Source organism: Crocodylus porosus, unplaced genomic scaffold, assembly GCF_001723895.1.
Source record: "Crocodylus porosus isolate Cpor-Errol unplaced genomic scaffold, CroPor_comp1, whole genome shotgun sequence".
NCBI classification, from domain to species: domain Eukaryota; kingdom Metazoa; phylum Chordata; order Crocodylia; family Crocodylidae; genus Crocodylus; species Crocodylus porosus.
The window spans coordinates 13273592-13285592 of NW_017728923.1; the positions used below are offsets into that span (position 1 = coordinate 13273592).

The following is a 12001-nucleotide window of genomic DNA, read 5'->3' on the forward strand; positions in this document are numbered from 1 at the left end:
AAATGCCGCTGCCTCCTCCACCAGCTGGGGATTTGCTTCCCCTGCCCAGCCTTCACCCTCTGCAGGTGCTTCGTCTCTTCTTCAGTCACTCTAGCCCATTCCAAAACAGTGTAGATCAGATCCCACTCGTGGCCTATAATCATCTCATAGGCCAAGGATGGGGCCAGCCTGATGATCAGCTCGTCATGAAACTCCATCACTCTGAAGGGCAGTTAACAGCTTTCAAAGCTCATCTCTCCTCCTAGAACATACATCAGTTACTCCAGTCCCTTATCACCTCCCATCAACCTTGGTGTGAAGTGCAGGCTTGTAGTTGCAGCCTGGCACTTATCTGTGATCTTGGGCCCTGCTCCGTCCCTTCACCAGGCCTGGAACTGCTGTACCATCCATGGGTTCGAGGATGGCTGTAAAAATTAAGAGCTCCCAGGGCAGTGACAGAATCCCAAAACCTTTCTCAGGGAGCTCTGCATGGGGGAGTCTCTTCTGGCTCCCTTACACTGCCTCCACTCACCTCCGTTGAGTCAGCATCATGGGGGAACCCATGCTGGCTGGGTTGCACCCTGGCGAGCTTGGCATATCGCTGTGTTCATCCCTCCTGTGCTTGGCTTCTCCTGGGGTTTTTAAATCTCTTGTGGCGGTGGACACAGCTGATGTCATCAGCCGGCCACCACCCAGTCTGATTGACAGATGTTTGAGAAGCCAGCGTAGTGCCAGCTCACATGGCTCCAGCCCTGTTCCTAGCTCCCTCCCAGGTAAGTTCTCTGTGGTGCCGGGGTGCCTAAGCCTGCCTTCAGGAGTGTCAGGATCTGTTCCCAGTGTCTCAGACCCCTGTGAGTGGCCCCAGTTGCCACAGATGTATAGACTCAGAGCTCCTTCTGATCTGAAGATCACCTAGAATCTCACACAGAATGACATAGAATGTAGGTCATTTCAGTATCCCACTGATTAGTGATTAAGTATACTTTTTATGCAGATAAAGATAAAATAATTAGAATATTTGCAAATATTTGCAAGGAGAAAAATATTAGCAAATAAACTGTCAGAAATACTAGTTGGAAAAATCAGCTTGGCAAAACTGCTGCAGTATGGAAATTAACAGATTGCCTTTGATTTTTAATGTCTGAATTATCAGCATAAATAGATTATATCATTTTCTGTAGTCTGTTATCATCCAAGAGTGTTTTAGTCTTCTATTCATAGAACATTTTACTGTATGCACCAATTTAAAAATGTGTAATTGATATAAAGAAACCCTAGTTTAGACTGAGCAAGTTGGTTCAGAAAAGTGATTTCCATTAGGGGTATACATAAGGCACTGATAGGCAGTGAGAACTAAACACAGTAAAGGCTGTTGGTATTTTTGAAATTGGGATGGGGACTGGCAAAATGGAAAAAAAAATTCCAAACCAAGATAAAAACATGTGCATGGTATTTAGAACTGGGAACAATTGGGTTTTATTCATGAATATGAAATAGTTAGAAAACATCTCTTAACCATAGTAGGAAATGCTAAGGTGGAGATTTTTTTGACACCAAGGAATTTGGGAGCCCATGCCCAGGCCAACTTTGCTTTTGCTTCAATAGGAATTAGGTGCCTAGATATCTTTGAGGATATAAGCCCTCTTTCCCAGTCATTATCAATTTTGAAAATCTATGTATAAAAGCCTGATTTAAACTAGAGAATTCATGATATTTAGTGGTGAGTAGGGCTGTGCAAAATTTTGCTATCAGTTTTGTTTCAATGCTGTTTTGACCTGTTTTGAGGTTGAAACAGCAAAATCGAAATGAAACAGATGTAGTCGAAACAGCCTCAAAACAAAATGAGGCTAGTCAAAACATTTTGCCATTTCAATGCTGTTTCGATGTTTCACACATAGGCTATAATGGGGAAAGATGAAACAGCCTGTAACTTTGTCATTTCTGGCCAGACTTGGATAAAGTTGGCAGAACTTGGTAGTCCCTTCTGAGGGCATCAAGCATGCCAAGTTTCAAGAAGATAGGTGCAGGGGTTTGGAGAAACTGCACTCTAAAGTCTTGAGAGCCAAACTTGTGTCATGTATATGTTAAGCAACAGCAGGGTCAAAACTACAGGCATGCTAGCCCCTGCTGAGGACATGAAGCCTGCCAAGTTTCAAGGAGATAGGTGCAGGGCTTTGGGGGAAACTGGACCTCAAGCTGTGGACAAGCAAAACTCATGACATGGGTGATACTGTTTGTGTTAAGGAAGGCACAGCAGGATGAAAGTTTCAGGCCTGCTAGCCCCTGCTGCGGCCACAAAGCCTGCCAGCTGTCGAGGAGATAAGTGCAGGGGTTGTGGGTTCTGGGGCCCTGCACCTCTGGCTGCTGACAGGCAAAACACACGACACAAGTTTTGCTTTCAGGATTTTGGAGTGTATTTGGGGTGCAACTCTGAACTCCCCTGCACCCATCTCCTTGAAACTTGGCAGGCTTTGTTGCCTCAGGAGGGGCTAGCATGTCTGCAGTTTTGACCCCTTGTAGCTTAACACATACATGTGACATGAGTTTTTCTCTCAAGACTTTGGGGTGCAGTTTCTCTGAATTCCTTGCATCTATCTTTGTGAAACTTGGCACGCATCATGCCCTCAGAAGGGGCTACCATTCCTACAAGTTTCACCCAAATCTGTCCAGAACTGACACTGTTATAGCCTGTTTTGACCTTCCCCATTACATCCTATGGGCAAAACGTCGAAACAGTGTCGAAACAGCAAAACGTTTCAATGGAATGAAATGTAACAGCTGTTTCGACTTGAAACAAAAGTTGAAACGAAACATTGTTCTGTCGAAATGCTTCTATTTCGCACAGCCCTAGCGCGGAGCCTTTAACAGGTGCTGGTGTGCATTCACTCTGTTATAGTGCCACACATTCTATGAGTGCTTGGCAAGAGGAATGGCTGCCAACCTCGGTGCCAGCGGGCATGCTGCATGTGGACTGTTTGCGGGGTAGGCCTATGGTTTGTATGCTCACCTGTAACTTGGAGCACTGTAATACCTGAAGCAGTGGAACCATTTCTAAATGAATGTTCAGCCTTTGGTTAATAGTTTGGAAAGATCAAAGTTTATATTCTGAAAAGGAAGGTTTTCTGAGACACTAGAGATGCAGACAAGAATTATTGTATTTGCTTGACTATTTCCCAACATTTTTTGTCTTTGTTTTAAACTTTGTAAACCCCACCCCCCACAAAGCAACAACAAAAAACTCAAGCCTCCTCTACCCTGACCCCCACAAAATTATTGGAAAAATATCCAAAAAACCCCCAAACAAACAAACAAACAAAAAAAACCCCTCCTCAGTTTCTGGCTTTCCCTCCCAAAATAGAAGCAGCTCCCTTTTGGGGGGCAAATGAAATCCAAATAGTTTTGGATTTTAAATTGAAAAAATTGCCTGTTGAACAGACTTTTTTGAAGAATAAAAATTTTTGGAGTAAAAAGAAAAAAGAACATTTCTATCAGCTTGTTGCAGGAAAAACCCGTCCAGCATTGCTGTTCACAGTAGCAACTGGAATACCAGCCCTGGGTGCTGACCCTGAGGGGGATTAAAAAATAGCAACAGCTGTGCTGCCAGCTCAACTGCTGCCACACCACTGGCAGCACAGACATCAACGTTGCCGCACATGTGGCTGCCACACAGGGTGTTCAAGCACCCAGTTACACTTCTGACTGAGACGTGAGAGTCAGTCACCAGGTCTTTGTTTGAACCATGTCTTTATTTATCTTTTTCTATTAGTGTCTCACCTTTTCAGGGAAAAGTTTGGTTGTGGCAGTTAGAAGGCCTTTCTGTCTATCAGCTTCCCTCTCTAATTCCATCTGTCACTGACCATCTGTAGTTGCTGAAATGGATATGCCATATGGATATGCCATATTTCTGTTGTGGGCCTGCATGGGCCTAGAAAGAAAAACTACGCTTCATATTTTCAACTGAAATCCCCCCAAACATGGCTATAAATGATATAAGTGAAGACCATGGTTTTTCCCCACTAAGCATATTAGTACTGCACACTTTACTGCCTGTTAGAGTTTCAACAAAAGTTTGTAACAGATTTAATGCATCAGAACAAAAAGACATGCTGTGGACTATAGCGCATGTTGTTTTTAATTGTATTAGCTTATAGGGAAATTTGCAGTTTTATGAAATATGTCTCAGACTTGAATCTCTTGCTTCCCACCAGCTGTATTTATAGATGCTGTGTAGCTTTATGTACTTTCACTGTACTGTACAGGTGGACAGAAAAGTCATAAATCTAATTTAGGGCTTGATTGTGGAGTTGCTGCAAACTGTGGACAACCCAGGGTCCTAACTGTGACTTGGAGACTTCCAGTTTGATCCTTGGTTTCTCCCATTGACTCCAAGGAGAACCTTTTTACTGACTCTGGTTAATTTCCTACTCTAACACTGGCTCAGGGGGGAAGGGGTGGGGGTAATGCTCCACTCACCTATGCAGGACTGGGAGGAGCGTTCTGTGCAAGCTGTTCCATAACTATGATACAAGTAGCCCATGGAAGGGAGGAAAGCGGCGTGCCTTACATCTGCTTGGTGCCCTATCTGAATCGTTGTTGCCTCTGATGCCTTTACTCCTGAGGTTGATTTCAATTAAGGTAAATAATCTTGCATATTATTATCTTAGACAAATACATGCACATGAAACAAACACTTTGCTCTGATACAGCCTGAACATAGATCTAAGCAGAGTTCAGATCCAGATCAGAATTTCTTGACATAACCATTGCTGGCATCACTGGAATAAAAAGGTTCCCAAAGCGATTTGGAAGCCGAGTTTTGTGTGGTTATTGACAGATAAGAGTTTGGAAGAGAATGAAACGATTAGGAATTTGTGAAGGAATTTGGGACTTCCTGCTGGTAGCTGAAATCTCTTTCCAAGTGGGAATATTTTCTATGTGTCACTTGGCAAAAATTAACTCAAGATGACTTGGCATTTGGCACCATACACAGTGTGTTTGCCAGGTTATCCATTAATCATACATGAATGGAAACAAGGTTCTTGGCACTGACATAATGTCAGTGGTACACACTGAATAGCAATAACTCAGACTGCATGTTAGTACTTGTATGGTAGCATAGAATTCTTTAACAAGCAGAAAAAAAATCTTTACTTGGATTAAATCTGTTTGGAGAAAAGAGAGTTTCTTAAAAACCAACAGCATATTATATTTTACTTTTTGAGGCAGCATTTCTTAATAGTTCATACTTTCTATTAACAGATCATTCTTTAGAAAACAGTTGCGATTTTTGAAGCTGTGTGTCAGTTCAAAGGAAACATAGTATTCAAATTAATAGCAGCACATGGCTAAATCACCTACGTTTTGTTCTTTCAATTGCCCACTCATGAGATGTGGATGGTCTCATAGTAGGTGTTGGGATAGTGCAAGTGCCAGTCACAAAGAGGCTGCAATCTTATTTGGGGCTCCTGGGCAGTGATGCAGTTCAGATATCAGTCTTTCTTTTAAAACCATAACCTTTTCTTCATTTAACTTGCTATCTTCTGCCTATATGTTCCTGGATTCCTGGCCTGCAATGGGGAAAGAACCTCTGTAGGAGGATGGTAGCGTAAGGGCATGTATATAACTGTCTTAGTCATTTACAAGTTTCTGATGAGGACTTTTTTAATTGGTAAAGACAGATATTGAACATCTGCACTTTCAGCAGTCATCTTTTAAAAATATAGTCATTTAGGATCAGGCCTTCATTTTGTGTAAATTGTCATAGTTTCATTAAAGTCAATAGAGATAAACCAAAAGGTGCTATGTGAGAACCTGACATTGGTATCAGTAGCGAGAACCCTTATGCTGAACACCTCTTTACACAAAAGTAGCTCAGGAGTACTTCAAGTAGAGCTGTGTAGAGCTTTTGTAACAAATTCCTGCTGTGTCTTGAAGATGAATCAATGGCTCCATCAGTCTATTCAGTCTTCACCTTATGTGATCTCATATCTGAACAGTACAAGGCAACCATTTGTTAGCAGAATGACTTGTATGTCCAAATTGATATATATATTTTTTTCCCCTGGACAGAGACCGCATAGAGCAGGGGACATGCTGAAAGGTGTTGCTGAAACTGACAAGTTTCCTGGTCAGAGTTCTGTTACAAAACTGATGGAAATGATTAGGCTCCTAAAATGAACTGTCAAAGTCCAGTGATTTATTGATCTGTTACAGCGAGTTTCACCAGATCAGATGAAACTCGCTGGTTTGTCTGATTTTTGTGAATCTTTGGATTTATATGAACATAATACAAGAGGGTCACTAATACTGAACTTACCAGGCTTCCTCTAAATATTTATGCAAATCAGAAAGAATTTTTTATTCACAAAGGGATTTCTTGATTTTCCACCTGGAAAATTTGTGTGCGTGCACGTGTGCGTGTTGGAGAGGGAGGGGTGGGCGGGAGTAGGCAGGTAAGGGAAACCGATTTGGAGCGATGTCTACACATGTGTTTGCATATATACATATATGTCTTCCTATAAAAACATATATACATATAATAATAGAAGCTCTGTGGGTCCCAAAGTAGAGACTATTTCTTGGTTGCTTTTATGTAATATAGAGTTAATTGTCCAGTAACCTGCAAAGTCAAACTTGTTAACTTAATTTAAACTTAATTTATTTCTTGCTCAGCTCCATCCTCCATAACTATCTTAGTCAAATCATGACTCATAAGTACACATTTGCAGGCAAGAGTCAGATCCTTAGCTGGTGTAAATCAATGGAGCAGTGCTGATTTGTACCAGCTGAGGACATAGCTTAGCATATGCTTATTGTATTCAACCATTCTTACATTTGTATTTCTGGTAGTGTTGTCCTGTAGGGCCAGGCCAACTCTCAGGATCTCAAAATTGCGCTGTTACATGGGAGGGCATGACACAATTGCACATGAACACACACTACTAGGCACAAAAACACACTCTAGGTGCATACACATGCACACTCTACCAACTCGGATGCATGCACATCCAAGATTACCAATCTAAACACATGCACACCTATCACCAATTCAGGCACCTACACACGATACACACCAAAAATTAGACAAAAATCCATTGTCAATACCTGCAACCCAATACGCATATATGGATTACTAATTTGTATACCACGCACATGTTGATTGAGATATATATATTTGCCAGTTCTCACTCATACATCATATACCTACACATACAGACAGATGAGTTCCTAACTTGGGTGCTGTGGTGTGTGTCTGTGTGCTTGGGGAACTTGGGTTACTAGAAGGAGGGAGATGGATGGAGGTTAAGATGAGAGAGGGAAAAATAAGACAGTGAAAGTAGCTGGGGCTGGGATTGGAACCGGCAGATTGAAGGGGAGCTGGGGTTTCTTAAGGTCAAGTGGCCCTAGGGTTACTCAAGGCCACTGGTGCTGGGGTGAAATCAAGGGAAAAAGCCTGGTGGCAAGGAGGAGAGAGCCAGGAAAGAGAAAGGCAGAAAGGTGGGAGATGAGGGCCTGAAAGCTGGGAGATTGGGACTGGAAACTGAGAGGCAGAAAACTGGGAGATCAGGGGGCTGATAAGTGGTGGCAAGGAAGAAACAGGCAAAAATTGAACTTGGGGTTTCAGAATAACAGGTTTAATAAAACAGACAACACACTACATGGCCCCATGAAGTTATTGGTGCACGCACTCACACCAGGAGAGAAAAAGGCTTGGTAGAGGGATTGAAGTCAAGGTATGTAGGAACAGAATCCAGGTCCTTTGCTTGAGGAAAGAAGGTGGGTGATAGCTACCTATCCTGGGCTGTGAGTTGATCCTTGATGGCCAGTCAGGGTCTTCTCCAGCAAGGTGTTGTCCAGAGGGAGTCGCCGGCAGGGCCTCTGGGTGGATAGGTGGTGTGGCACGGTGCTGGTCCAGATGGAGAGGGTGTCCCACTGGGCCTGTCTTCACTGCCCCTTTTTATAGGGACAGACCTTCTATGATCCTAGTGGCAGGGAGTATGCCCAGGCAAGGGTCAGCCCCTGGTACACTGAGCATTTGCATTCCAGGCAAGGACATGCAGTTTCAGGTGTATTTAATGGTGAGTTGGCTGGTTTCTGGAGCAGTCTTTGTCTTCCAAATCTTGAGCCGGGGGGGTCAATGCAGGGTGATGGTTGGGTCATCGAGTTGATGGTTTGGTCATTAAGAATGAGCTATTTTTAGACCTACTACCACTGTCTGTCAATCATCCACTCACACATGGAACCAGTTTGCATGGGAGGAGGGTCATGAGTCACACAGTTACAACAAAGTTACGATGGCGTATGCCCAGGCAGATGGAGACTTGACATTACAAGATAAGGGCTTGACATGACTTATGCTAACTTACACATGTAGGCCTAAAAAAAAAGTAAAAATCAGTAAAACAGTAATATAAAACACTAAAAATCAATATAGGCATAATAACTATGTAATATAAAACAATGGATATCTATAAAGAAGGCGAGAGAAAACAAACAAAAAAACCCTTGCTATCAAAATAAAATGCTAAAGCTTATCCTATGTCTTAGCTTACTCATACTTATCTATAGGGAGCAGAGAGGCAGAGAAAAAGCCAGATATAGTTGGGGGAGGGAGGGAATGTATTTTAAAATAATAATAAAAAAAGAAAAACTCAGGGTTTTGCTGCAGTAGCTCATTGTTTTGTATGAATCTGTTCCCTGCTACAAAGTCCAGATTTGGATCAGAACCCTTCCAAGATTAGGGCTGTTTGCACTCCCAGTATAGTTTCATGCTTGTCTCCATTTGTTATTATAGTAATTGCCAGTGATTTAAAAAAGGAAGTAGTAATGGTTTATACATGGATTTAGAAAAAAAAAAAAGATAATGCAGGTACACCATTCTTCAGCAATATATTTAGCATTTAGTCCTTATCAACCATTTGTCAACTTGGTCTTTAATTCTAACTCTCTTCTTCTTTTATAGTTTTTTGCATCATATTCATCGTGGCATTTCACCTCCTAGCTACTGGCCATGGCAAAGGAAATCCCAGCTTGGCTAACTTTGGAGCTCTCCCAAACCTGTTTGGAGCTTGTTCACTGGCTGCTGTATCTCATGCCACCCTTCCTCAGATCATCCCTCCAATACAAAACAAGGCCTATCTTGGTTTTGGTATTGCTATTGTCTTCATAGTTGTGGGGACTCTCTATGCCCTTCTTTCATTAACAATCATGTTCACCTTTGAAAATGACAAGATTGAGACAATTGTCCTGTTAAATTTTTTGGACTGCTCTGTTGCTCCTGGGGTGTTCTTCATTTATTTCTTAGGACTCTATACCACTTTTAAGGTGAGTGCCATCTTTCCCTTGAATGCAGTGACCTTAAGGGATAATCTATGGGCTATGTTCAGCCCGTTCCAGTGTTCTCACATCTGGATTGTTGAAAGACTCATCTTTCCGATATTGACCATTCTCCCACCAATTGTGATTGCAATGGTTACAGAGAATATAGAAGTGATTGTAGGAGTAACTGGCTCTTATGCTGCAACCATTATCCAGTTTGTTATCCCACCTCTATTGGTGTTCTTCAGCCGGAGAGATACCCATGAGAAGTTTGGCCCCAGTGTTCATATCAAATTTGCTTCTCCATTTCAACACAACCTTTGGATAATTATAGTCATCATCTTTGCTGTGTTTGCTCTAATCACAGTGACAATATTGTATATAACACATCAAAGTTAATAAAAATATCTGTGTTACATATTAAAAACATATAGCAAGTGAACTGGTTATCACAATATGTCATACATACATATTTTTGTGCTAAAAACAGAAACAACACCATATTATTGCTCATTACTCAGGCAGGTTATACACAGAATTGATCTGTATTACACCTTCATTTTATGTTCTAACCTCCTCATACAATTTTTATGTCCTAGCTTTCCTAAGAAGTCTTTGCAAAGCGAATGATGAGTTACATAGTTGTTACTCGTTTATTTAGTAATAACATAAAATGTGTTGTATTGAACTGGTTAAGATGGAGGGTGGAATTAGCCAGTGTTACTAATGCAGTGATTCTCAAACAGGGTGCCATGGTACCCTGAGGTACCTTGAGATCTTTCTGTTGCAGGGTGCCATATAAAACTAGCTGTTCAATTCACAAAAATCATTCACAAGATAAACCCAGAGATTTCAAAAAGGAATCCACAATGTTAAAACCATTCTGACCAGAACCTTTCTGAGTTCTTTGCAACAGAAGAATTACTCTATTATTTGTCTGTAGTAAAAAATCTAGTGAAAACTAAGAGTTAGCATTTTCCGAGGAGTGCTTCAAGTCTGCTGAGGAGTGTCTTGATCTAAAATGGTTGAAAACCACCGCACTAATGAAATGCAGCAACTCCTAGGGCAGGGGTTGGCAACCCCTAGCACAAATGTCAGTATGTGGCAAGTGCAGGTATTTTGCTTGGCACACCTGTCTTGGGGTGGATGGCAGGGAAAAGGCTGGGGCTGTGCTGAGACAACAGCGAATGGGCTCCTTGCAGCTCCTCTGCCATGCACCCCTGGCATGCTAACGTTTTACAGGTTGAAGTTGCGACTGTTTTTGGCACTCTGCCTAAATGTGTTGCCAGCTCCTGTCCTAGACTATATATCTACACCTAGAAAACAGCTGTTTAACATAAAGTAAAACTGAACAATAGTTTGCAGCAGAACGTGAGGAGGAAGAATGTCTGCAGGGTGAATCTGAATAGTTGATCTTACAGTAGTGACTGTTAAGATATTTACATTTGCGTGACAGCATTACTAGGTGTCTAGTTCTCACTTAGATAAAGCAAGGCACATTCAGATTGCAATCCTGTGTCCATCTGTGTTGATGTGTGTTATGTGTGTTTGTGTAGATTCATTCCCTTGTCAGTATTTGAGAATTGTTGTGAGAATAAATAAATGAATGATTATAAAGTGTTTGAAGTACTTGGATTTATTATTATTGCTATCTATAATTCCCATTGGTAAACATTCCTTATAACTGGATGAACGCATTTGAACAAACTGAGGAAGTGCCAGGCAAGGCATAAGCTACCCATGATTGTAACTGTCTGGGAGTACGATGCAGCCTGAGTCCACTATACTTTTCTATGCTCTATGATGTTCTTTACTAATGAGTTTATTTATAATAATTAACAAATCTTGTGAACTAAAAACTTTTTTAAAGCTCTTGAGAAAAAGTCTTAGTCCAACAGCATGAAACTGCTGTCATGAAGACAAATTAGTAGAGCTCTGTGCAGCAAACAGAGCTAGAATAGGTCTTTTAAGATGCATATTCATAAAGCCATGATACAAATCTGCTCTTTGGGAAACTTCAGAAACCTAAGCTACTGAAGAACATGACTTCTTGGTTAAAAGGTGCTTCATGCAAAGTGCACATCATGCTGTGGTGTGCATTGGTTGTTGATCAATTTCTGGATATAGTTCTGGTTGTTCATGCTAGCTTAAATTGTTGGGTTCCTAACAGCTAGAGATCTAGGCTTTTTCTCTATCTGTAATCGCCAACAGATGAGCCTTTTGGGGTGAGATAGATACCAGGACATTGTTAGTGAAGGATTTTGGACTTGAGACTGTTTTCCTGTCAGAGTCCAGAATTCATGCTCTTCATGGTATGCAACATTCATCAGTTTTAATGGAGTTGGGAGGGAAGTTGGATTGAAGTATGGGACTGGTCAAAGGATGGATGGCTTTATTGTGCCTTTGTTGATGTTTAGATGTCACTGGGACTGATTTACTAGGCAAGTCGATTGTACGTTTAAAAAAAAAAATAATAGTGCAAGGAAGTGGATATAGTGGGACACATGCTTTCAAGAGAGACTAATAACTTTTTTGGAAAAGTGTGGAGACATTTGGGTTGCTTTGGTTTTTTGCTGCCTGACTTGAGACACCAGAAAAATTAATATATTAAACATGAAGTGCTGAGCACCCATTTCAGCACATCAGGTCTTCTGAATATGTCAGCGGTAGTCAACCTTCTGTCCAGTGGGCTGGATGAGCAGTG

General features: G+C 41.5%; 1 protein-coding gene across 1 annotated transcript in view; it reads left to right on the forward strand.

Moving 5' to 3' along the window:
• LOC109313544 (transmembrane protein 104-like) overlaps positions 1-10175 on the forward strand; it is a 51138-nt gene extending 40963 nt beyond the window's left edge. The window contains exon 4 of the mRNA XM_019540163.1: positions 8942-10175. Coding sequence (XP_019395708.1) covers positions 8942-9696 — 755 coding nt within the window. The 3' untranslated portion in view covers positions 9697-10175. The remainder of the gene's footprint in view (positions 1-8941) is intronic.
• The last annotated feature ends 1826 nt before the right edge of the window (positions 10176-12001 follow it).